Source organism: Callospermophilus lateralis, chromosome 2 (genome assembly GCF_048772815.1).
Source record: "Callospermophilus lateralis isolate mCalLat2 chromosome 2, mCalLat2.hap1, whole genome shotgun sequence".
NCBI lineage: Eukaryota > Metazoa > Chordata > Mammalia > Rodentia > Sciuridae > Callospermophilus > Callospermophilus lateralis.
Window position 1 is genome coordinate 117,004,820 of NC_135306.1, and position 27,114 is coordinate 117,031,933.

General features: G+C 38.5%; 1 protein-coding gene across 1 annotated transcript in view; it reads left to right on the plus strand.

Moving 5' to 3' along the window:
* The first annotated feature begins 10,254 nt into the window (after positions 1-10,254).
* Positions 10,255-27,114, plus strand: part of Arhgap20 (Rho GTPase activating protein 20) — a 119,754-nt gene continuing 102,894 nt past the window's right edge. Inside the window, exon 1 of the mRNA XM_076843791.2 lies at positions 10,255-10,503. Within this exon, the coding sequence (XP_076699906.2) occupies positions 10,399-10,503 (105 nt within the window). The 5' untranslated portion in view covers positions 10,255-10,398. The remainder of the gene's footprint in view (positions 10,504-27,114) is intronic.

Sequence of the window (27,114 nt, forward strand, 5' to 3'; positions counted from 1 at the left end):
CTGCTGGTAGTATTCTCATTTGAGTTTTTAAGTTGGTTTATTGCTTCCTGCATTTCTAGGATTTCTGTTTGTTTGTTTTTTATAACCTCTATCTCCCTTGTATAGTTGATCTTTTGCTTCTTGGATTTGTTTATGTAATTCATTGTCGAAGTGATCTTTCATTGTCTGATTTTGCTGTCTAATGTCTTCCTTGAGATTCCAGATCATCTGAAGCATGTATACCTGAATTCTTTATCTGACATTTCATCTGCTGCAGATATTACCTTTCTAAAGTTGAGTTGACCTGCATTGCTTGTGGTCCTTTCTTTCCTTGTCTTTTCATACTGCTCGCGTTTCTTTCTGCTTGGTGAAACTGTTGTGTTATTGAATTTTCCCCCTATCTATTTATATTTCTCTTATATAGTTGCAAAGTCTCCCTTGCAGGCATGGGTGGCGGCTGTGCTCCTCCTCTAATTGGGGTGATCTGTCTATCACGCTGGCGGGCCACTGGGCCCCTTCTCCGGGTCGCGTGGTCTGCCTACCTTGCAGGCAACGGCTGAGCCCCTCCTCCAATAGGGGTGATCTGTCTACTATGCTGGTGGGCCACTGGGCCTCTTCTCCAGGTTGCAGGCCTGCCTACCTTGCAGGCACAGGTGGTGGCTGTGCCCCTCCTCCAATTGGGGTGATCCTTCAACTAGGCCAGTGGGCCACTGGGCCCCTTCTCCAGGACATGTGGTCTGCCTACCTTGCGGGCGGCAGCTAGGCCCTTCCTCCAATTGGGGTGTTGTGTCTACCATGCCAGCGGGCCGCTGGGCCTGCTCTGCTGGTCGGTCACAGGTCTGCCTACCTTGCAGCCAAGGGCGGCGGCTCTGCTCCTCCTCCAATTGGGATGATGTGTCTACCATGCTGGCGGGCCGCTGGGCCTGTTCTACCAGTCGGTCACAGGTCTCGGGAATCAGTATTTAAACCTAATAATGTCCATAGCTAGTCCTTAGTTAGTTCTCTAATTACCTTATCCCCTGAGACAATAACAACTTTGCAGCAGATAGAAAGCATTGAATTAGGAATATACTTAAATGGGCTTATTTTCACATTATCTCTCAAGAGGACTCTAACATAAATATGTAGACCTACTAACAAATATGTAGTAAATTGAAATATCCAGGAAAAACCAAAGGAGAATGAAAAGAAGCACACAGTGATTTGCAGGAAGGAGGAGTATCACAGGCTGTGCTTTCCCTTGAAGAACAGACAAGAGAATAAACCATAGAGTAAACAATGATTGATGATTAGTTCATTAATTTGGTCTGGATCACAGATCAACCTAAACTTTGATGGAAAAAAAAAATTCATCCCCTCTCCCCTCCCTCCCTCCCCTCCCCCCAGCACCTCCCCACCTTTTATCTGGTTTTTGTATATCAAGCTGCCTTGTAAAATAAAAACTTTTTTAAATGATTAAGCTAAACCTCTGACCAGAAAGCTGAGCATTGTCTAAGTAGAAGGTCTAGGGTCATATCTATTTTTATCTCACATCATGAAGATGGATCCAACACATCTAAGTCATAAACAACAAAAAAGAAGATAGTACCATTAAGTTTAGTGGTTAAGAACATGGGCTTTGTGTCCTGGTTTGATGCTGGCTCCTGTACTCTATAGTTAAATAATCTTTTAAAAGTACCTTAATATTTTTAAGTAATATGCTCTTCATCTTTATTATATAAGAATTGGGATTATTGTGAAGATTATGATAATATGTGACAGTGCCTCCCGAATCTTTATCTCCCTACCCTTCAAAGTTAATTTCCAATAAGTAATCACTATAATTAATACTATAATACTATTAACATTATAAATATGATCTGATTGGGTTTGGGACCCAGTCATATCTTGGTTAAAATCCTAGATCTTCTGCTTTTTGCTTGTGTAATCTCAGAAAGTAACTGAACTTTTTTGAGACTTGTTTTTATATTTAAAATGAGTATAATAATACCTACTTCTTTGGTAACACTGAAGCATAAATGAGGTATATTAGGTGTACCTAACATAAGCAGGCACTCAATATGTATCAGTTCCCTTTCTCCCACCTTTCCTAGAGAATAACGTCCAATTTTTGACCATGGAATCCAAGATCCTTCACAACTATACACTAAACTCTTTTTCCAGCCTTCTCTATTATTCTTTCTTCTTACCTTCCTCCTCTCCTTTCCCTACCTCCTTTCTACAATACTGTATAATCTTACACTCTTAGAACTGGGATTACATTCTTTATATATTATGCCCCTTTTTACATTCTAACTGAGGGAAGAGAAATAAAACTTCACATCTGGTCTTGATAATTTCAAAAGCTTCTTATATTAAGGCTTAAGTCAGCTTAGAGAGAAAAGTCATCAATGCCTCCAAATGAGAAAAAAAAATCACAAAACTTTCTGTGCATCACCTAGATTGCTTAGAGCAGCTTCTGTACCACAGTTGAGAGTAGGTCAGAGAGAAGCAAGGATTCATGCTTGATATGAAGGCAGGAAGATCTAGGACCTTCTTGAGTTTGTATTTAGTACTGAGAGTAAGGTAGAGCCACTGAAGTTTTCAGGGAACAGAGAAACATGATAAGATTGGTGTTTGAAAAAGAATATGTGTTATTGCTGATGGTACGGTGAGATTAGAGGCAAGAAGATTCTTATTACAATTTTACCCATCTTAAGTGAACTATTTATTATCATTAATTATATTCACATTAATATGTAACCATCAACATCTCCAATTCCAAAAACCCCTCCATCACCTCAAACAGAATCTCTGAAACCATTAACCTTAAACTATTCCTTCTTCCCTCAATTCCTAGTAACCTATAATGTACTTTGTGTCTATATGAAATTGCCTATTCTAGATATTTCATATGAGTGGAATACTTCAATAATTGTCCTTTTACATCTGGCTTATTTCACTTAGCATATTGTTTTTAAGGGTAAAAATGTTGTAGCATATATCAATGCTTCATTCTTTTTACTACTGTACTGGTTAATTTTAATTGTTAACTTGATTAGATTAAGAGATGATGAGGAGTAAGAGATTTCTAGGTGTGTCCATGAGGGTGTGTCTAGGAATGGTTGGTATGTGGGATACTGAACTGAAGGGGAGACCTCCCTAACCTGGGCAGCACCTGCAATAGGATGGTGGCTTGGATGCAATAAAAGTTGGAAGAACAAGGAAGTATCAGCAGATGCAAGCTCTATTCTTCTTGAACGGGTTCTTGATTGCTGCTTCAATCACAATATCCTCTCGTTTCTTTATTCCCCCAAAGAGGACTCTGCCAGTGATTCTCCAGGGAGTTTCCAGAAGTCTTCTGTCTCAGACTAGAAGACAGTCTGAGAACATTGATTCCTCTTGTTCTGAGGCTTCAGCTTCTGGACTGTGCAGTTATGGGTTCCTCCAGCTCTCTAGCCTGCAAACGACCATTGTGGAATATCCAGCTTCTGGTTCATGTAAGCCATCTATTAAATCCCCTTTTTATAATCATACTTCTGTTGGTTCTGTTCCTCCAGAGAACCCTAATACAATGATCAACTATCATATTGTATGAATATATCACATTTATTTATTCATTCATATGTTGATAGATACTTGGGATGTTTGCCCTTTTGGCTATTGTGAATAATGCTGCTATTAACATTGGTATATAAATATTTGAATCCCTGTTTTCAATTCCTTGGGTGCAGATAGAATGGTTCTGCAGGATCATGTAGTGATTCTATGTTTAACTTTTTGAGGAACCACTAACTGCACCATTTTCTATGCCTACCAGTCATGTATAAGGGAGAAAGAAAACTCTTCAGTTGAGTGTAGTCAGAAAATTTCTGGCGGGCATGGCTGAGAAAGAAGACAAAGGAAAATATCTCAAGTGTGCAGGATAAGAGTGAAGAAGATTTGGTGGTCAACCACATGCCTCTGTGTATGTGACTGACTGTGCTGGGTGGGGTGGGAGGCTATGGACTGGGTTTGGAAAGTGGGAGAAATCTAGGATTTTGAATTTGAGCTACAAAGGTAGACAACAGCAGAAGTTACAGAGAACTGGTAGGGGTGGGAGAAGATGACAGGAGTTAATGAATTCAGTCTGAGACCTATTGAGTTTGAGGTGTTCATGAGGCTTATAAGTGAGTCCATGTGGGTGTTCATTAGATTAATTTGGGATACAGACAGGGAACTAATTAATCAGGACCCAATTAGTATCACATGCAAGGAATATGGACAAGATCACAGAAAGTCCAAGTGCACCATGATGACAGGGCAAATCTCTTAAGTGTTTCAGGGATGGGGAAAAAAAGAAATACAATAAAGATCCTTGAGGAGGAAACCAGGAGAAAGATGAGTCAGTGATTTTCTAGGAATGAAAGAGGAAGGACCCATTGTGGTCTACCATATTGACTACTTTTTAAAAAAAATTCTAATTTGTTATACATGACAGCAGAATGAATTATAATTCATATTACACATATAAAGCACAATTTTTCATATCTCTGGTTATATACAAAGTATATTCACACCATTCATGTCTTCATACATGTTCTTAGGATAATGATGTTCATCTCATTCCACCCTCATTTTTACCCCTATGCCCCCTCCCTTCCCATCCCACCTCTTTGCCCTATCTAGAATTCTTCTAATCTTCCCCTGCTCTCCCTCCCAACTCCACTATGAATCAGCCTCCTTATATCAGAGAAAACATTCGGCATTTGGTTTTTTGGGATTGGCTAACTTCACTTAGCAATATTTTCTCTATAACTCCACCATTTACCTGCAAATGCCATGATTTTATTCTCTTTTAATGCTGAGTAATATTCCATTGTGTATATATACCATATTTTATTTAGCCATTCATCTACTGAGGGGCATCTATGTTGGTTCCACAGTGTAGCTATTATGAATTGTGCTGCTATAAACATTGATGTGGCTGTGTCCCTGTAATATTCTGATTTTAAGTCCTTTGTGTATAAACCAAGGAGTGGGATAGCTGGGTCAAATAGTGATTCCATTCCCAATTTTCCAAGAAACCTCCATACTGCTTTCCATGTTGGCAGCACCATTTTGCAGTCCCACCAGCAATGTATGAGTGTGCCTTTTCCCCCCACCCTTACCAACACTCATTGTTGTTTGTATTTTTAATAGCTGCCATTCTGACTGGAGTGAGATAGTATCTTAGAGTAGTTTTGGTTTTCATTTCTCTAATTGCTAGAGATGTTGAACATTTTTTCATATATTTGTTGATTGATTGTATATCATCTTCTGAGAAGTGTCTGTTCAGTTCCTTGGCCCATTTATTGATTGGGTTGTTTTTTGGTTTTAGCTTTTTGAGTTCTTTATATATACTAGAGATTAGTGCTCTGATGTGCAAGTGTAAAAATCTGCTCCCAAGGTTACTGCAGTAGTCTCTACCCTCTTGACCTATTGAACTTCATCACTCTTAGCTAGCAAACCCTCTTCCAGAATGAATCCAGCCTGTTTTCTGGAATCATTAAAGAGAAGTCATATGCTGTGCAGGCAGCCATTATAAATTCATGGTTGTATGCCCTGGCTGCAGGGTACACACACTTGTCCTTGTTTATTCTCATTCTTCAGTGTCTATTTAGAACATTCAGCTCCCCTTCAATCTCAGTCCTTAGATTCCTCCCCTAATTCTCTGCAGAATTTTGCTCTAGAGATCCCATTACTACCCAGTGTCCCAGTATTTTCTGTTTCTCTGTCACCCTAATGCCTTCCCTTCAGTATTTAAACATAATCGTATCCATAGCTAGACCCATGTGGGTTTCCTTCAAATCCTTCTCATTCCCCACCTGCAGCTGCTACCTTCTCTGCTTCCTGTCATATTTCCCAAGGGAGTTGTATCCATTCATTCTAACCTCTCATCCCTGTCCTCAATCCCTAGCCCACTCATTTCACTCATGCTATTCTAGATAAGGTCACCAATGACTTCCTAATAGATGTTTTTTAGTCTTCTATTTCTTGGCATTATGGATAACTTCCCCTGGCCTTGTTCTATAAGTGAAGATTAGCATCTCTCACCTACCTCAACCTTAACAGATCTACCTCCTACTTTAGTAATAAAATAGATCCTACCTTCTTCTCATGGGGACTGCCCTTTCTTATCCCTATTGTCAGCTAAATTTCTTCAAAGAGCAATCTTAACCTTTCCTATTCAAATTACACACCTTAGTCTTCACCAGCTTCATCTCTTGCAACATGAGACACTATCAACTATTTCTCTTCTTGAAACATACCATTATGATGGCTTTTTTTTTCTTTTTTTTTTTTTAACGTACCTACATGATGTTGCTCATTCTTCTCTGGTCTATCTCTCTTTCTAGTTTTTCACTTTCCATGACCTTACCTGTTAGTAGTTCCTCAGCACCAGAGGCAGTAGTAACTCTGACAGTAAATCTCCCATAGGATTGTTGTGAGCATTAAATGAAGTAACATAACTATGACTCAGTTTTAGTCTATTGGTTTCTTCAGAGAAGTTGAGCCCAGTGTTACCAATTCTTGATATTTTCCCCCCAAGAAAACCAAGAATTAGATGTGAAATATTCTGACTTTTAAGAGAGTTAGGGTGCAAATATTGAAAAACATACCTGAATTACCCTCTAGGGCATCTGTTGGGTATTGCATTTGCAGTCTGTTTTAGGGAATTTGGATAGCACTGAAGATGGTTCCTGTGTACATTTTGGGGTTTACAAGGACTATTTCCGTATACACATAATGCCCTGACTTATATTGCCTGGCACAGTGTCCTACACATATATATTGATTGAATGAACTGGTTGCATGAACATTTCCTTTTATAGTTAAACACCTTGTCATTTAAAAGCCAATGGTTGGTCAAATATTGGTTTCATTCTTAGATTAGTTTATCCTAAGGTCTGCTGGTGTTGTTTCCCAACTGTTAACTGTTGATGTTCTTAGGACTTTGCTTTAAGGTTTGTTTCAAAATATTCTAGATGTGTCCTGCTTGTTTTGGACATCACACTTCTTTGGTTGTTTTATCATGACTTCTGTTTTCTGGCGTCACTCTTTTCTACAACATAGCATTTCCAGCGCACAGTAGTTTCATTGTCTAAAGAATTAACGTACTAGTCCAAAATTGTTTCTTCACCCATCAGAATATCGTCCTTAAAACTATGCAGCCTAATAATGGAAGTGAAGATGGTAGTTTCTAATATTATATTCATTCACTCAAATGTAAGAGATTAAAAAAGTCATTGAGATCACACTTGTGTTCCTGGTATAAAGAAGAAAAGACAAATAAAATACAATCCTTTATTTTAAGGCAAATAATGCAGAAAATAGTATAGTTATAAGAAGTTACAAGTTACAGTAGAGTTATAAGGAGAAGGAAACATACACTTTATAGGAGGCAGTTGGCCAAATGATTAAGAACACAGTTTCTGAAGCAGACTTCTCAGGTTCAAGTTTGGCTTGATTAATTACCAGCTGTTGGTTTTTCCATCTGTAAATGGGGGTGTTAGAGAATCTATCGCATAGGTTTATTATAAAGACAAAAGTTAATTCAGCCTGGTGTAATGCTGCACACCTGAAATCCCAGAGGCTGAGTATTTCGAGTTCAAAGCCAGTCTCAGCAACTGTGAGGCACTAAGCAACTCAGTGAAACCTTAAACAACTCAATGAGACCCTGTCTCTAAGTAAAATACAAAATGGCTCAGTGTTTGGTGCCCCTGAATTCAATCATCTCTGGTATTAAAAAAAAGTGAATTTATAGATATATAATGCTTATGATAGTATCTGGTATAAAGTAAGCACCCCCAAAATGTTATGTTACAATTAAAGAGATGCACTTAACCTTGAAATAAAGAAAAAAAAAAAACTTTCCCTGAGGTAATTTCTAATTGAAGTCCTGAAGATTTCCTCAACAAATATTTATTGGGTATTTTCTAAGCACCATGTACTAGTGTAATGGGGATGAAAATATAAGAGACAATGAGAATAGGAGATTCAAAGTCATGAAGATGTGGAAAGTCAGGGTGAGTTCTTAAAAGGAGAAAAAGTTGAGTGGGACAGTGGAAAGAACTGGGGGGATGAGATTATTGAGCAGCCTTTTACATCATACTATGGCATTTGAAATTTATCCTATAAACATAAGAAGCCAAAGGGAGTGATGTGATTGAATTTGTGCTCAAACATTACTCTGGTGATAATTTGAAGTAGCCCAAATTTCTTTAGGAAGTGAGACTTGCCTCAAAACTCCTCATGGGGGAGGGGTGAAATGGTTTTCTCTGCAAACCCAAACTAACTGATTTCAGAATAAAAGCACTTCCAAATTAAGAAGTGAAAGTGAGTTTTCCACATGTGTAGTAAAAATAATACTTTGAAGGAGCACAAGGCATTTGTCACACACACAAAAATATTCTATGATTCATGGAGATTTCTGAGTGAAACAACCAACTCTAGTCTGGCCCTTCCAGATCTCTCATATTCTTTGTGTGTTTCATTGATTGATTTAACAACAAACAATGATTTTGCCTGATACTGCTTTAGGGCTGGGATTCAAGAATGAACAAAAAAGGACAAAAGATTCCTGTTCTCTGGAAGCTTACATTCCTCTGAGGTATAGGGAATATACATTAAATATAATGTTACCTTAGATATTGAGATAAGTGTTACTGAAATAAAAAAATGAAGCATAGTTCGAAAAATTGGGAATGTCCATTCATGATAGGAATTAAACAAGGCAAACAAGTCATGAAAGGATGATTTAAACATGAAATAGAGGAAATGCAAGGCTCTCTGCAGCGCAAAATTCATGATAAAACTCTACGGTGGACGCAAAGTCCAGTAGCTGCACACTGGTTTCAGCTGCAAAGAGTCCCCCTTAAAAACTGAGTGTTTCCAGTTATATATGCATTATAAATCCCATATATGTGTGTGCATATACATATGATTTATAAAGGCCTATATAAGCCTACTTTAAACAATGTGATATGGACAAGGCTTAAAATGAACTGGAACAGTGTATCTCCATTATTTTCACAATAAGAAACCTGGGGGTTGGTGGTGGTGTGGTTGTGTGTGTGTGTGTGTGTGTGTGTGTTGGACAGAATCCCTTGCTTGGAACAGAGCCCGCCAGAGTTCTATTCTTCTACAACCTGTCCTAATAACAGCCCAACCCGGCAGGAACCTTGCTTTTTTTCCTTCTTATCATAAAAACAAGCCAATCCCGCAACCACGTAGTATCATAGAGTGGTATCCTTCCCCTCATTAATCTGCTGCCGGATTTTTTTTTTTTTTCTAGTCCTGACTCCAAGGGAAGAATGCCACCTACCGAATCCTCCGCACCAGTCAGCCAGTCCTGCGAAGCGCAGCAATACTAACTTAACCCAGGTCGGCTCCAAATCCCCTCCTCTGATTACTCTTCAGGCAGGAAGGGGGTGAAAAAGCCAGTATTTGGGCTAACAGGAAACTATGCTCTCAGCGCAGATATCTGATAAACACTTCCACATATTGTAGCCTTCTCAATAGCTAAGCCAGATTTCAACGTCCTCTCTGCCTGCATTTTCCTTAATTGCGCTTTCACATTCGGAAAGCCTGCATCTCTGCACCCACAGACAGCGGAAACCGCGGGTGTAAACGTGCAAGGGCTGCTGCCCAGCGGCTGCCTAAGCCTTAGCGATTGAGAACTGCACAAGAGGTCAAGCGATGACATGAGGCTTCCAAATTTAAACAGCCGCTGCACTCTGAGCCGTGCAACCCCATCCCGAGCCCTGGGGCGTAGGGTGGGGGTGGTGGTTCTCCGCAGTCCGCTGAAAGCGGGCGGGGAATCACTGCAACTCCTCTGTTTCAGGCTGAGGTCGCCACCGCTCCACAGATGCAAGCGCTGAAGAGGCGCCCCCCGCCCCGACGCCGCGGGAAAGGAAGGGGTCGGGTGGGAGTGGGCAGGGCTGCGTGAGAGCCGACTGTCTATGCACTTCAGGCCCTCGTGCAGGACCTGAGTGGGTGAGCTTCTTAGGGCAGGGCACACTGGGAGCATAGGTCCGATACTGTCACTCGCCTGGTCCCTAATATTATAGGCACTCGGGCACCCGCGCTGCCGGCCCTCAGGGGAGGGCGGAAGCCTGAAGAGGGAGGCGGGGGGCGGTCCGGGCTCCAGCGCCCGGAGCGGAGGGGGCGGGCCCGAGGCGGGGCGGGCCGTGGTTCTGACTGGCGGTCGCGGCTGTAATCGCCTGCAGCCCGCGGCGCCGCGCGCAGGCTGCGGTACATGGCCCCGACGGGAGGCGAGCCGCCCTCACCGGAGCTCGGCTCCCTACCTGAGCACGACGGTGGCGCCTCGGCACGAGCGTCGTCGCCCCTCCAGCTGCCGGCCACGGACATGACCAATTAGCCTCTACCTAGGCTGGGATTTGCTTGCAGATTTTCTTCATGGAAGCGATGTCCCCCCAGCAGGAGACTCTAGGTGGGCAGCCTGGGCGCTCCTCTTCCCTGACAGGAGTGTCACGAATCGCGGGAGGCCCCGGCACCAAGAAGGTGAGGAGGCTAAGCTGGGGGCCTCGAGCCTGCTGCCGCCGCAGCCCCCACGCCGGCGTGCGCCCTCCGCGTGGGTCGCCGCTCTGCTCGAGCCGGACGCCGCGAGGATTTAACGTTTAACGTCCAAGGCTCCCAGCGGCGGCGCTCTCGCAGACATTCCCGCCTTCGCTCGCCCCTCACGCCGCTCCGCGCTGCGCTGCCGCCCCCCTCCCCCCGAGTTATCCGCGAAGCCCCCAGTTCGCGGTATCTAGAGCCTTGATTCCTTTCGCAGCGGACCGCAGCCCCCGCCTCCCCGTCTTCCTCCGCCGCTGGACCCGCAGCCCAGCATCTCCCTCGGTTCCCGAGCGCCGACTCGGATTGGGGGTCGCCTTTCCCTCCGGGGGCTGGGCACCGGATCACCGAGGTGGCCTTGGCGGGGTCAGCTCTGATGTCATCAGGGCCGGCGGCGCCTGCCGGGGCGCCACAGCCGGCGATTAGGAAGGTAGGCGGCTGCGGGGCTGCGAGGCTGCGGGCTCGGCCCCTCACCTGGCGCGGCGGAGCGGGGAAGGGTGTGCTCCCATGCCGGGCGCCAAGGTCTCGGCGACACCCGGCTCCAGGGTGGTGGTCAGAGTTGGAGGTGCAGATGTAGGAGGCTAACAGTCCAAGCTACGGGCGAGGAGATTTGGCCCGGCCTAGAGCCGGGCTGGGTGCGAGCCCGGTGGGCTGTGGTGGAAGGCGGAGGCGCGGGCCTGCGACCTGAGCTCCCAGCGCGCGGTTGGGGCTGGCCAGGCAGGAGAGGGACGGGGTCTTGTGTGAATGTGGGATCAGCGCGCGTTTCTTTCAAAGGTGGGAGAAGGGTTGCGGGTAACAACTTGTAGCGTTGCCTTGCCATAAAGGCGGCGCGCAGAGGTGGGAGGATTCCGACCCGGGTCAGGTTTCTTTGGAACAGTTAGCTGAGCAAGTGCACGTGGGCAACGAGCTGCCGGCTGCGGCTTAGTCTTTCTCACGAGTTGTTTTGGGTGTTTTTAGTGATATCTGCTTCCCCCTTCTGCAGCCCAAGACCTTCGGATATTTGGCCATTTTCGTTCCTTGTCATGGTGGTGCCTTAGCAGCGTTTCTGGAAACAAGTTGCGATTAGAGGGATCATCTAGTTCTTAAGAAAAATGTTAAGGCATTGCGTTGCTATAACTAGAGACTCAAGAAGGGGTTACATGTTACATAGGCTCCCTGCTTGTCCAGATTTTATGGCCTTTCATAAATCTTCCCATCGGGATGGTGGGTTGGCCAGAGGTTAGTTGAAGAGAAGGGAGATGGGTGCATCAGGTATAGACGTGTTTGTGAGCTCCCAAGGACCTTGACCATGTCGCAGAGCCATCTAGGGGTGTCTGTGAACTTGATGTATGGGCTTTAGTGCCGGCTCAGCCTTTGATGTATTGAGACTGCCATTTGTCCTTGTCGTTTTTTTTTTTTTTTCCTCTTTAGAAATGGAGGGAGGATGTGTGTGATCAACTCTCTCTAAATAAACACGTGTGAATTTACCAAGTTAGCAGCACATTTAGGAAGGTAAATGAACGTTCAGTAATTGATATAGATTTTAAAGCATTGTTTATTTTTGTAAACATAAGGAATTGGAAAAAAATCCGATTTATATTCCTGAACAATTTTCTTTCTTTTTTTTTTAATCAAGGTTAACTAATCATGCTAGTAAAGGGAGCAAGCATTAAAAGTAGCTTCATCATTTGTGAAGTAGTACTTGTCCAGTAAATGAAGGGTTGCTTTGCCCTTTTTTCCCATGTTCCTTTTACTCAGAATAGTCTCCTGTCTCCAAGATGGTGTCCTTCATTATAAAACATAATGGGTTGATATATTACCAAGCCAGTGCCTACTTCTCCAAGTTTGCTGGAAAAAAATAAATATGATATTGAGTAAATGATGACATATAAGTGTCTAGTTAAGGGTCTATTTAAATGCTAGCACTTATTGTTTGTAATTTTTTCCCGTGTCTGTGTCCCAGTTGTTCAGGCCAAAAATCTAGGATTCATTTTCAACTCATTTCCTTACTCTGCAACAACCTCCATCAGAAAAGCTACTGTCACTGGAAATGTATCTTGAATTTCTGCTTCATCTCTCACTTGTACCTTTGCAGAAACTAATTGTCATAACACCTTTCTTATCCTTCCATAATCCAGTCTTCATTTAGCAGTACCAAATGATATTTTTTAAATGTGAATTTATCATGTTGCTCACCTGTTTAAAATCCTGAAGTGGTTTTCCATCACTTTTATAATAAAAATCTTTCCTTAGCCACATCTGCTTCTCCCACTTACCTGCCTTCCCCCTTTCCCTTATTTGTGTATTCTTCCACCAAGTGGGTCTTCTTTTTCAAAGGTAAAGCTATCACATTCATGCCTATTTTTAAGGCCTTGCTATTTCTTCTGTACCTGCCTCAGGTCTTGTTTACTCTTAATGTTTAGATCTTAGGTTTCCCAGAGGCCTGTTCTGATTATCTAAAAGAAAGTTGCCTTTGGTCATACTCTGTTCCTTCAGCTTTATCTTCATTAGCATTACACTTTGCCTGGTATTTTCTTATTTGCTTTCTCATCTGTTACCTGCACCCCTCACCAGATTTTGAAAACCTTTAGGATGGGGACATTATATATATTGTTTTAGGCTCTCTTCTCAGTGCCTAGAATGCATAATGAGATATCTCAGAGAAGACACTCAAATCTCAACATGAAATTTATTTATGTTTTATGTAGTATATATGCATAACTCGCAGTTAATTTTGTACAATAATTTTAGTGCACCTGTGGTTTGATTGCAGTCTGTTACATGAGGGTTAGCCTGGAACTTTGCACTTGTAGCTTAATATCAGTGCTCAAAAAGTTTCCGATTTTAGAGCATTTTGGATTTCAGATTTTTAAAATAGAGATATTCAACCTGTAGACCAAAGTGTGTTTAGTTATTTATCATTTATCATTTGCATTATTTCCAGTTTTTGACTGTTACAATGTGAATGTTCATGTACAAATCTACATGGAACTTTGATTTTGTTTGAGGTAAACACTTAGTATAAAATTACTGGGTCATTTTTTAGGTATACACTTAACTTCTAAGACAGTGTTAAGGTCCCCCCCCCCAAAGTGATTTCACAGTCTCATGAGTAGTGTTTTGGAGTTCAATTTTTCCACATTTTCCCCACACTTGTTATCATCTATGTTTTTATTTATAGTTGTACTAGTGGGGTGTAAATTAGTATTCAGTGGTTTTGATTTCTGTTTCCTTAATAACTATGATTTTGAGCATCTTTCATGTGCTTATCTTTAGCCATATGTTATCTTTGGTTAAGTGTTTAATTTAATATTTTTCCCATTTTTAATTGCTGTTAGCTTTATTATTGAGTTTTGAGAGTAATTGATATATTCTGGTTTCAGATCCTTTGTCATATATGATATTTGTAAAATGTTTTCTCTGTCTATGACTTGTCTTTCAGTCTCCAAATAGCATCTTCCAAAGAAAAGAATCTTTCATTTTAGTGGTACCTAATTTGTCAATTTTTTTCCTTTAATTTTATATAATTGTAATTAATTTAAATTTAAATAACCATTTTTTAATGGTTGCTATATTGGACAGCACAGATCCAGAAGCAGAGATAAACAGTAACAAAAATTACTGGCTGTGGTGGCACACACCTGTATTCCTAGCAACTTGGGAGGCTGAGGCAGGAGGATCTCCAGTTCAAAGCCAGTCTTAGCAACTTAGCAAGTCCTTTGGCAAATCAGCAAGACCTGTCTCTAAATAAAATACAAAAAAGGACTGGGAATATGGCCTAGTGGTTAAGTGTCCCTGAGTTCAATATCTGGTTCAAAAAATAATAGTAAATGATAATAACTTATTAAAGAAATAGACAAAACCCTTATGTGGACAAATATGGGTGTTGAGCCAGATCAGTCTGCATTAGGGTATTTAAGAGAAGACCTTTTTGAAATTACCCTTAATTCTTCTATGAGTGAAAAAATAGTATGCTATAAAAAGATTTCAGGAAATTCAAAGGTCTTAAGACAGGTATGTTTGAGGTACTAATGTGTAGATGCTATATAAGACATTACTATCTTTATTTAATAATCACATTTATTTTAACCTCAAGTAGAGTTAACTGGATGGATCACTTACCATATTTGTCAAAGGGTTTGACCATTTCTAAAAATCAAATCCACCCTCAAAGGACAAAGATTTTCCATTGAAAATTTGAGGCTCTTCAAAAGAATATACAATAAATTCACATAATAATTACAAAAAAATAGTGTTCTAAATAAAATGGCATCATACAGATAATGCTGATAACCACATTTGTGCAGAACAGTTTTAATGTCTGGAAGCACATATTTGAATCATGGGACGATATGTGTCAGGATGTTATGATTTGGATGTGAGTTATCCTCTCAGAAGCTCCTGTTAATGCAGGAATATTTAGAGGTAAAATTCGGATTATGAGAGATGTAACTAATTAATCCATCCTAGTTTGAATGGACTGACTTGAGAGTAATTGTAGACTGGTGAGGCATGGCTGAAGGAGGTGAGTCACTGGGGGAATACACCAGAAATGTGCATCTTCCTTGTGGCCCCTTCCCCTCTTCTCTGCTTCCTGGCCACCATGATTTGAGCATCCTTCTTCTTTGGGCCCTTTCTTGGGTGCTGCCTTTCCTTGGACCCAGAGCAATTGAGTCAGCCATGTATGGACTGAGACCTCAGAAACCATGAGCTCCAAATAAACTTTTCCTCCTCTAAGTTGTTCTTGTCAGGTATTTTGGTCTTAGAGACAAAAAACTGCTGATTAAAGTAGACTCAAACACATTGACTCTCTGGTTTCACTTATTAATTGAAAACTGTTAAAATAGGTGAGTTTGGGAATAGGGAAGAGACAGAAAACCAGTTAGTTCTAACATCTTAAAATGCAGCCGCTGTTATAAACTCTATTCTTTTCTGTCTACATTTTCTGGGTCGATATCGTTTATAGTGCTTCATGATAGAACACCCCCAAGAACTGACTTGGGCCACGTGTGTGTCTGATACTGGGGCTTGAGTGAAACCTCCTAGTGAATAAGCTTTAGTTTTACTTTTCTGTATTGAGAAAAACACTATGCCCGTACTTCAGCCAATATCCTGCTAAGCCCATCTCTGGTGTTATTCACAAAATAAGTTGCATTAAATCAGGTGCATAAGATGTTTTGTTAACATTCGCTGTAGCCACTAGGTAAATGTTTAGTAAACATTGACTAATAGTGACAATCAGTGATACAATCCCTGGTATAATTACTTTGGTACCTTTGTGAGATTTACACCTTGGTGTCTGTTACTTTTCAATTTTTTGTATGAGGTAGTTGTATTTTAAGAGCTTTTTGGCCAGACCTGATTTCCATGCTGATACCTCAGCCTTGCTTTCTGTTGGAAAGCTTGACTTATTTCCCAGATAGATACATAGGACTATATTTCAAATTTATGTGTGGGTGCTCTGAATCCTGTACCTCAGATAATTCTGCTGTAGAAAATCCTGTGTATGGGAAACCCAGCTAAAACTTTCAATTCAATAGGCATTTTTATTATATATCTTGAGTGTAAGAAACACTCTTATATCCAATTTTTCTTACTTAAAATATGAGCACAATAATTTATTTTAACATGGAAGAAAAAAAATTTTGTAACCCTAAAATTCATATATTAGAATAGAATAAATCATAGTTTTTATAAAATCAAAGGTAATCTTTATTTTATGTATTTGTCTAAAATTCCCTGTGACTTCAGAATTCTCCCAGGTTATGATTTGGTGAAAATTCTGCAAGACAAATGGCATATGTTCAATGGACTGAAAAGTGAGAAAACTGATGGTACCTACAGAAAATGAAATAGACTCCAATCAATGACTTAGATGTCTGAATTCTTTCACAGTTTTTATCCTTATGTTCTGGATGTGGTGTATGTTCTTTTCAATATAGAGGCATCTTGTGCCTTATAGGACCACATACAAAATTAACCCAAACATGTAATTATATAATTTGCTTGCTTGTTAATTTAATTTGCTGCTAAAACATGCTATAAAGTGTCACAAAAATACCTATATAATGTTAAGTTTACATATGTTTATATATATGGGGCTTGCAAGCAACACAACCCAGTTTATTTTATAGTTTTTTAATCTTTTTTATCTAGGACAAGTTTAGATTAGAAACTTCCAACTGACAGGAGGAGCAGCCCTATTAGCACTGTATGTCAGTAGTGTGCTGAGTAGTCTTGACCTAATTTTGATAGACACCTGTCAAGTGGCATAACTGAAGTGTAAAACCTGTTTTTGGATGTCTGGTCACTTGTTTGTGGCATCTGAAAATGGAATTTATGTGTGACCACATCAGCTCACATATCAAAGATCTGGAACACCCAGCTGTTCTGTGGCCTTTTGCTTTCCTTATTTACCTGGGACCTAATTTACACCTAGGAGTGTCTGCATTCCTTCTTTTATCCCTGTATGGACCCACTGGAACCTCAACTTTGAAAATAGTTGTTACTAGATGACACTATGTGTGAATCTATATAGACTTGGATATGCTTTTTATTCTTATTTGATATACTGTTTTTTACCATTAAGTCTTTCGGATATGATCACAGTACTTTTCCCCTCTGCATGAGGAAAATGAGAGGCTACCTATATAAAGGAGATCTTCCCAACCATTGCAGATGTGTCTGATACATTCAACCCCTTGGCAAATGAATGGGTACTGGGGTAGCCAGAATGCCTGTTTATCTTAGTGTGCCATGGTTGTACAAATAATATCATTTTGTGTGGGCCATAATGTGAAAAAATGTAGAGGAACTCTGCCCTGTATGGGATTATTATGTAGAGAGCATTGATGATCCCCCCTATATACTCAAATACTGCTAAAAGGGAATCATGAGCAAAATTTGAAACTGGTAGCTTTGCTTAGGAAGAAAATCCAGCCAACTTGAAGGCCCAGATTCCCTCATGGGCAGGAGTGGAAGCAGAGGAATAAAGAATAATGTATAAGAGAAATTCTGATATTCTCATATTTACTTAGGCATACATTTAAACACTTCAAAGCTTACTATGTATGTTACATTTTCACAGAACTTTTTATTTCAAAGGACTTTCATAATACCTTTTGATTCTTTGTGGTAAATAAGACAGATATTTATTTTAAAGAGAATCTGAGAAATTATATGATAGAACTAGGGCCTAGAATTAAAGCCCAGTGTCTGTTTTCTAGTCCAGTGCCCATTCTACATTACATAGGTTTTCATGTTTATTGTACATCAAAGTGGTAAATCTCTTGTGGAAAGAGGGAAGAGCCAAAATAAAAGCACTTTTTCTTAAACTCATAAAGGAGTTTATATACCACCACAGTAGTCTGTACTGTGGTATTTATTTTAGTTAAATGTTCAAACTGATTCTGGATGGGATGGTTTATGAATGAAAAAAGATTATACTTATCACAGTGCAGACTGACACTGGGCAGAATGCTTTAGCTTACCCAGTGGTCAAAATATCACTCTGATAATAGGAGCCAGAAGCAAGGTGCAAGGTTAAAAATAAGCCTCTTTTTCGCTTGTAGAGCCAGTGTCTTTGAACTATAATTGTTCAGTGACTTGGCTATGTCTTCAAAAATAAATGTTGCAGGCATGCAGGGGAGACAAAAAAGAAAGTTTATTGCCCACTAAATTGCACAGACTAGTCAGAAAAGGACTGATTTAAATAAGGTCAAATTAAATAAGCTAATTTATAAATTTTATTAAACATTTTTTTTCTAGCCTTGAAAATCTGGAGTTCTTTAAACACTTTCTGCAAATTCCTTATTTTAATACTATTCTTATTTATTTTACATGCCTGAAAGTGACTTGTCCACCATTTCATTTGACTTTGCTTGAAATGCTTGGATTTTGTTTCTAAGCAAAATATGAAAAATTGCAGTTCACCTCTGACTTAAATCTTTCATCCTGTTCCTTTTTTGATGCTTTATTTTCATATAATTACTTTGAGAGCTAAGAAATGTCTGGAGTCAGAATAATTTAGACATTGCAGAAATAGTGTTGTGTATCTTGTGTAACCAGAAGTTAAAATTCCAATGAGAGTTTACAGGCAGGTTTTTATGAAACAAGTGTTTTCTGAGTTAAGAATAAAAATACGAAACTCTTTTTTCTTCATTTACGTGTGTATAACTTCATTTTCCTACATCGACACACTTGGGCTAGCATCTTAAAAATCATATGTAGAGATGTTAATTCATTCACATAACACACAACTCTTGAATTTACTGTGTGAAAACCCTAAATAGGGAATGGGAAGAATGGTACCAAGCCACAATAAGCAGGTGGGCACATTCCACATATCTCTGAGAAATTCAGATGGAGAGTCACTGAAACATTTTGCATAAAAATATACTGGACAAAAAAGACAAGTAATTTTTCATTTTCATTTATTATACTTCAGATGATTGCTACAAGGAAGAAGAAAATTACAGCTTCTGGCTATGAACCAGTGTGCCCAAAAGGTTTAGTAGTTAGGTAGTTAAGTTTTTTTTTTTTTTTTTAAACAAACTTAATTAATATGCCGTACAGTTTACCCACTTAAAGTGTCCAATTCAATAACTTTTAGAATATTTGTAGAATTGTGCATCCATCACCATACTTCTTAGTCATGATCTCCTAATCCCATCTCCCCAAACCTTAGATAAACATTAATTTATGCTATCTCTTATGGTAGAATGAGTCGGACGTGACCTTCTTATGTTCATGTATGAATACACGATACGACTAGTGTAATTCCACATTATGTGCAACCATAAAAATGGGAAGTTATACTTCATGTATGTATGATATATCAAAATATATTCTACTGTTATGTTAACTAAAAAGAACAAATAAATTTTTAGTTCTAAAAAAATCAATTCAATATACATAAATTGAAATAATATTCAATAATTGAATTATAACATTAAATAAAGTATAAAATTTATGCTGTCTCATTTGCTTATTCTGTAGTATTTATATTAATGGAATCATATATGGTCTTTTGTGACTTTTCCCTAAATTAGGATGTTTTCAGGTTCATTCATGTTATGACACGTATCAGTATTTCATTTCTTTTGTTGCCAAATTATACTTTATTGTATAAATATATACCATATTTTGTTTATCTGTTCATAAGTTGATTGATGTTGAGGCTGTTTTTACTTTTGACTATATGAATAGTACTGCAGTAAACACTTTTGTGCAAGTCTTTGTTGAACATATGTTCAAAAAAATGAGAAATGTTCTCATTTCTCATGAATATGCACCTAGGACTGGAATTGCAGGATCACATACCATTTGAGGAACTGTCGAGTTATTTTCCAAAGTGACTGCATTGTTTTACATGTCCACCAGTAGTGTATGAGTCCAACTTTTCTAAGCCCTCACCAATAAATTATGTATCACTTTTTATTTTAGTTATCCTAATTTGCATGGAGTGACTTCTCATTGTGATATTTATTTCAAATCTTGGAATTGTCTAGTTTGTCTGGGCTTTTATTTTCTTTCATATGTGTTGGGTGACATGTCTAGAAAATCATTGATTGCCTCATTCCCAGGTAGCCAATATTTATGGTCATGGGTTTTTTTTTCCTAAGATTTTTATAATTTTAGCTCTTTCCTTTTAGATCTTTAAATTGATTTTTAGTTATTTTTTGTGTTTGGTGTGAGTTAGAAGTCCAAGTTTATTCTTTTATTTTTTATTGTTCTAATCAGTTGTACATGATAGCAGAATGTTCTTCAATTCATTGTACACAAATGGAGCACAATTTTTTACTACTCTGGTTGTACATGAAGTAAAGTCATACCATTCATGTAATCATACGTGTACCTAGAATAATGATGTTCCTCTCATTTCCCCATCTTTCCTATCCCCTCCCCTCCCTCCCTTTTGTCCAATATAAAGTTCCTCCACTCATCTCATGACCCCTCATTATGGATTGGCATCCACTTATCAGAGAAAACATTTGTCCTTTGGTTTTTTTGTGATTGGCTTACTTCGCTTAGCATGATACTCTCCAACTCCATCCATTTACCTGAAAGTGCAATAACATTATTCTCTTTTATTGCTAAGTAATATTGCATTGTGTATATATATCACAGTTTCTTTATCCATTCATCTATTGAAGGGTATCTACGTTGGTTCCACAGTTTGGCTATTGTGAATTGTGCTGCTATAAACACTGATGTAGCTGAGTCACTGTAGTATGCTGTTTTTAAGTCCTTTGGGTATAGACCAGGGAGTGGGATAGCTGGCTCAAGTGGTGGTTCCATTCGAAGTTTTTTAAGGAATGTCCATACTACTTTCCAGATTGGCTGTACCAATTTTCATTCCCACCAGCAATGTATGAGTGTGCCTTTCCCCCACATCGTTGCCAACACTTATTGTTGTTTGTTTTCTTGATAACTGCCATTCTGACAGGAGTGAGATGAAATCTTAGTTTTTATTTACATTTTTCTAATTGCTAGAGACATTGAATATTTTTTCATATATTTGTTCATTATCTTCTGAGAAGTGTCTGTTCAGTTCCTTAGCCCATTTATTGATTGGGTTGTTTGGTTGTTTGTTTGTTTGTTTGTTTGTTTGTTTTTTGTGTGTTAAGTTTTTTGAGTTCTTTATATCTTGGAGATTAGTGCTCTGTCTGATATGCATGTGGTAAAAATTTGCTCCTATTCTGTAGGCTCTCTCTCCACTGATTTTTTTTCCTCAGAAGAAGTTTCTTTTAGTTTGAATCCATCCCATTTATTGACTCTTGATTTTATTTCTTGCACTTTAGGATCTTGTTAAGGAAGTCAGGGCCTAATCCGCCATGATGAAGATTTGGGTCTACTTTTTCTTCTATTAGGCATAGTATCTCTAGTCTAATTCCTAGGTCCTTGATCACTCTGAGTTGAGTTTTGTGCATGGCGAGAGATAGGCGTTTAGTTTCATTTTTCTGCATATAAATTTCCAGTTTTCTTAGCACCATTTGTTGAAGAGGCTATCTTTTCTCCAATGTATGTTTTTGGCACCTTTGTCAAATATAAGATAATTGTAATTTTGTGGGTTAGTCTCTGTGTCCTCTATTCTGTACCATTCATCTACATGTCTTTTTTGGTGCCAGTGTTATGCTGTTTTGTTATTATGGCTCTGTAGTATAGTTTAAGGTCTGGTATTACTATGCTTCCTGCTTTATTCTTTTAGCTAAGAATTGCTTTGGCTATTCTGGGTCTCTTATTTTTCCAAATGAATTTCATGATTGCTTTTCTATTTCTATAATGTATGATGTTGAGATTTTAATTGGAATTGCATTAAATCTGTGTAGTGCTTTTGGTAGTATGAACATTTTGGCAACATTAATTTTTGCCTATCCAAGAACATGGGATATCTTTCCACCTCCTAAGGTCTTCTTCAGTGTTTTTCTTTTTAGTGTTCTGTAGTTTTCCTTGTAGAGGTCTTTCACCTCTTTTGTTAAATTGATTCCCAAGTTGTTGGATTTTTTAATTTCCTTCCTTCCTTCCTTCCTTCCTTCCTTCTTTCTTTCTGTTGTGAATGGGTTGGTTTTCCTAATTTCTCTTTTAGAGGATTCATCAGTGATGTATAGAAATCCATTTGATTTATGGGTATTGATTTTATATCCTGCTACTTTGCTGAATTCATGTATTAATTCTAGAAGTTTTCTGGTGGAATCTTTTGGATCCTCTAAGTATAGAATCATGTGGTGGCAAATAGTGATAGTTCCAGTTCTTCTTTTCCTATTTTTATATCTTTAATTTCATTTGTCTGTCTTAATTGCTCTGGTTGGAATTTCAAGGACTGTGTTAAATAGAAGCAGTGAAAAAGGTTATCCCTTTCTTGTTCCTATATTTAGAGGGAATCCTTCCAATTTTTCTCCTTTTAGAATGATATTGGCCTTGGGCTGAGCATAGATAGCTTTTACAATGTTGAGGTATATTCCTACTATCCCTAGGTTTTTCTTTTTAGTGATTTTAACATGAAAGGATGCTATATTCTGTTAAATGCTCTCTCTGCATCTATTGATATAATCATATGATTCTTATCTTTCAGTCTGTTGATGTGGTGAATTATATTCATTGATTTCCGTTATGTTGAACCAACCTTTGTATCCCTGGGATGAATCCTACTTGATCATGCTATTTTTGTATGCAATTTGTCAGAATTTTACTGAGAATTTTTTCATCTATGTTCATCAAGGATATTGGTATGATGTTTACTTTCCTTGATGAGAATTGTCTAGCTTTGGTAGTAGGGTGATATTAGCTTTATTAGAATGAGTTTGGAAGGCTTTCCTCCTTTTCTATTTCATGGAATAATTTGAGAAGAATTGGTATTAATTCTTCTCTGAAGGTCTTGTAGAATTTGGCTGTGAATTTGTGTGGTCCCAGGCTTTTCTTGGTTGGTAGGCTTTTGATGGCATCTTCTATTTCCTTGCTTGAAATTGATTTGTTTAAAGGATTGTGTATGTCCTTCTGATTCAGTTTGGGCAGATCATATGCCTCTAGAAATTTGTTGATGCCTTCAAAATTTTCTATTTTACTAGAGTATATACTTTTAAAATAGTTTCTAATTTTCTTCTATATTTCAGTAGTGTCCGTTGTAATGTTTCCTTTTTCATCCAAAATTTTTGTAATTTGTGTTTTCTTTCTCCTTTTTGTTAGGGGAGTGAGGGTTTATCAATTTTATTTATTTTTTCAAAGAACCAGCTTTTTGTGTATTGTCAATATATCAGTTGTTTTTTGTTGTTGTTGTTGTTTCAATTTTATTAATTTCAGCCTGATTTTAATTATTTCCTCTCTTCTATTACTTTTGGTGATGGTGTGTTCTTTTCTAGGGCTTTAAGATGTAATGTCAGGTGGTATATTTGTTGATTTTTTTTTCTTCTTTTAATGAATGAGCCAATGCAATGAACTTTCCTTTTAGCACTGTCTTCATAGTGTCACAGAGATTTTGATATGTTGTATCAAAGTCCTCATTTACCTCTAAGAATTTTTTTATCTCCCTGCTAATGTCTTCTGTTATCCATGCATCAAACAGTAGCATGTTATTTAGTCTCCAGGTGTTCGAGTAACTTCTATCTTTTATTTTATCATAGATTTCTAATTTCATTCCATTATGGTCAGACAGAATGCAAGGCAGTAGCTCTCTAATTTTTTGTATTTGATAAGACTTGCTTTGTGGCATAACATATGGTCTATTTCAGAGAAGTATCCATGTGCTGCCGAGAAAAAGTTTATTTGTTCGTTGATGGATGAAATATTCTATATATATCTGTATGTCTAAATTATTGATTGTATTATTGAGGTCTGTGTTTTTTTTGTTTAGTTGTTGTTTGGAGGAGCTGGGTGATTAAAATCACCCAGTATTATTGTGTTGTGGTCTATTTGGTTCTTAAGTTGAGAAGGGTTTGTTTGATATACGTCAATGCACCATTGGTTGGGGAATAGATATTTATGATTGTTATGTCTTGTTGAGGTATGATTTTTCCTTAAGCAGTATGAAATGTCCTTCTTTATCTCTCTTCACTATCTTTGGTTAGAAGTCTACTTTATCTGATAAGAGGATGGAAACCCTCACCTGTTTATACAGTCCATATGAGTGGTATATTTTTCCCTATCCTTTCACCTTCAGTCTGTGATTGTCTTTTCCTGTGAGATGAGTCTCTTGAAGACAGTGGATTATTGGATCTTTTTTTTTTTAATCCAGTATGCTGGTCTGTGTCTTGTTATTGATGAGTTTAGGCCATTAATATTCAGGGGTATTATTGAGATATGGTTTGTATTCTGGGTCATTTTGGTTTGTTTTTGGTTTTTAACTTGACTTGGTTTCTCCTTAGATTGGCTTTTCTTTTAGTATAGTCCCTCCTTTTGCTGATTTTCATTCTTGTTTTTCATTTCCTCCTCATGGAATATTTTTGCCAAGAATGTTCTATAGTGCAGGCTTTCTCACTGTAAATTCTTTTAACTTTTGTTTATCATGGAAAGTTTTTATTTTATTATCAAATCTGAAGCTTAATTTTGCTGGATATAAGATTATTGATTGGCATCCATTTTCTTTCAGAGCTTGGTATATTTTGTTCCAGGCTTTTCTTTCTTTTCTTTTCTTTTTTTTTAAGAGAGAGAGAGGGAGACAGAGAAAATTTTTTTTAATATTTATTTTTTAGTTCTTGGTGGACACAACATCTTCGTTTGTATGTGGTGCTAAGTATCGAACCCGGGCCACATGCATGCCAGGCGAGCGCACTACCACTTGAACCACATTCCCAGCCCCAGGCTTTTCTTGTTTAAGAGTCTGAGTTGAAAAATCTGCTGAGATCCAAATTGGTCTCCCCATATATATAATTTGATTTCTTTCTCTTGTGACCTTTAAAATTTTATCCTTATTCTGTATGTTAGGCATTTTCATTATAATGTGTCTTGGTGTAGATCTTTTGTAATTTTGTACATTTGGTGTCCTGTAAGCCTCTTGTATTTGATTTTCCAATTCATTCTTTAATTTTGGGAAATTTTCTGATATTATTTCATTGAAGAGATTGTGCATTTACTTTGGTTTGAATCTCTGTGTCTTTCTCTATCCTGCTAAATCTCAGATTTGGTCTTTTGACATTATCCCATAATTCTTGGATGTTCTGTTCATTGTTTCTTACCATCTTCACTGTATAGTAAATTTTATTTTCAAGATTATATAAAAAATTTTGTCTTTATTGTGTCTTCCAAAAGATCTAGTCTGTTAGTGATGCTTTCTTTTTGTTGTTGTTTTTTATCTGTTTTGTTTTTTCCTTCATTTTAAGGATTTCTGTTTGTTTTTCAGAATCTCTCTTTCTTGAAGTAATCTTTTGCTCTTTGTATTTGCTCTCTTATCTCTTTGTTGGAGTGATCAATTGTTGCCTGTATTTGCTCTCTTATGTAATTTTTGATTCACAGGTCATTTTAATTATGTACATTCTGAGCTCCTTCTCTAACATTTCATCTACTGTGCTGTCAGTGGGTTCTATTGTAGCATCTTATTATTTTCTCATGATGTCCATGTGTCTTCATCTCTTGCAATGTATATCTGAGATATTACAGTTTCTACCCTATAATCTTGTAGAATCCCTGTAGGTTACCAATACCTCACTTTTAAAGGGGAGATCACTGTTTACGATACCCAGTGCAAACAATATGCAGCCATAAATCCAATAGCTCCTATTTAGACAATTACAGTTTTGTTGCTGAAAACAGTAGTGATGTGTTCGATTATCATTAACCATATAGTCAGTGGGTTTGCATAGCGGTTTATGGTGGACCGAGAAAGAAACTGGGGGGGCGGGTAGAATTAGATGTTTGTGAGGTAGGATGTGAGATTATAGAGGTATTAGATTATAGGAAGAGTGAAAGGGGAATCAAAATAAGTCGGCTGTTATCAGGAGAATAAAGAGAAAGGGGTGCCACCATGCAGGGCTTTTTTGCCTCTGCAACAAGATGCTAATCTATTAGCACATCTGGTAGGGATACCTCTGGTGTAACCAGGCCTGCAGGACCTTGGTGAGGTTCTTTCAGGTCCTGTCATTTGTCCCTAGATGAAAGTGGTCATGACCCTAGTTGATGGCAGCATTAGCATCAAACATGTAGATACTTTGTTGTTGGGCTTCCAGTCTCCAGTCGGTGTCCAAAGATAGATGCTGCCTCAGCTAAAGATGGTGGAGGTGGCCATGGAGGTAACCCAAGATGGGAGCAGTGATGTTTGAAGATGGAGGTGACCACTTTCAGAAATGGAGATGGAAGAACAGGCCCTGTGATGGCGTTGGGCAGCCTGTGTGGCAATGCAGTGCTGTGGCATGTGGTGCTGCAGCAGGCAGCTGACTCCAGGCACCGTCCATTGTCCCACTGTGGATTCTACCATGTGGAAAGGACTATGGCAGTGGCTGTAGTGTCCCAAGATGGAGGCAGTCTGGGGGGAGCCATATGTTAATAGATTGGAATCTGCAGCACAGTCAGGACCTCTCTCCCAACTTTATTCTTTTGCACTTAGTTATCTGGTACTTTGTGGTTGTTTTTTTAGTGTACATAAAATTTATTTGGGGGCTGCTTAACCCTTGGTAAATAGTTTGATATCAAGAAAATCATTTCCAAAAGATAAATGAAATAGTATAGTTCTTTTATTTTATTTATTTATTTATTTTTATTTGTTTTACTTAGTTACACATGACAATATAGTGATCTTGACATATCATAAATTGAATCAGATGGGATATAATTTCTCATTTTTCTGAGTATATAGGTTTCAGAATCACATTGGTCATGCAGTCACATATATACACACAGTAATAATAATGTCTGTTTCATTCTACCATCCTTCCTGTCTCCCCAACCCATACCTCCCCTCTCTCCACTTCTCTTAACTTAATCTAGGGTAATGCTGTTCTTTTTTTTCCCCTCACATCTTCATACATGTATTTTGTATAACAATGAGGGTCTCCTTCCACCATCCATGCAATTCCATTTCTCCCTCCCTTTCTCTCCCACTTCTCTTTCCTATGTAGAGGACTTCCAAATTCATTCTATGAGGCCAGTATCACC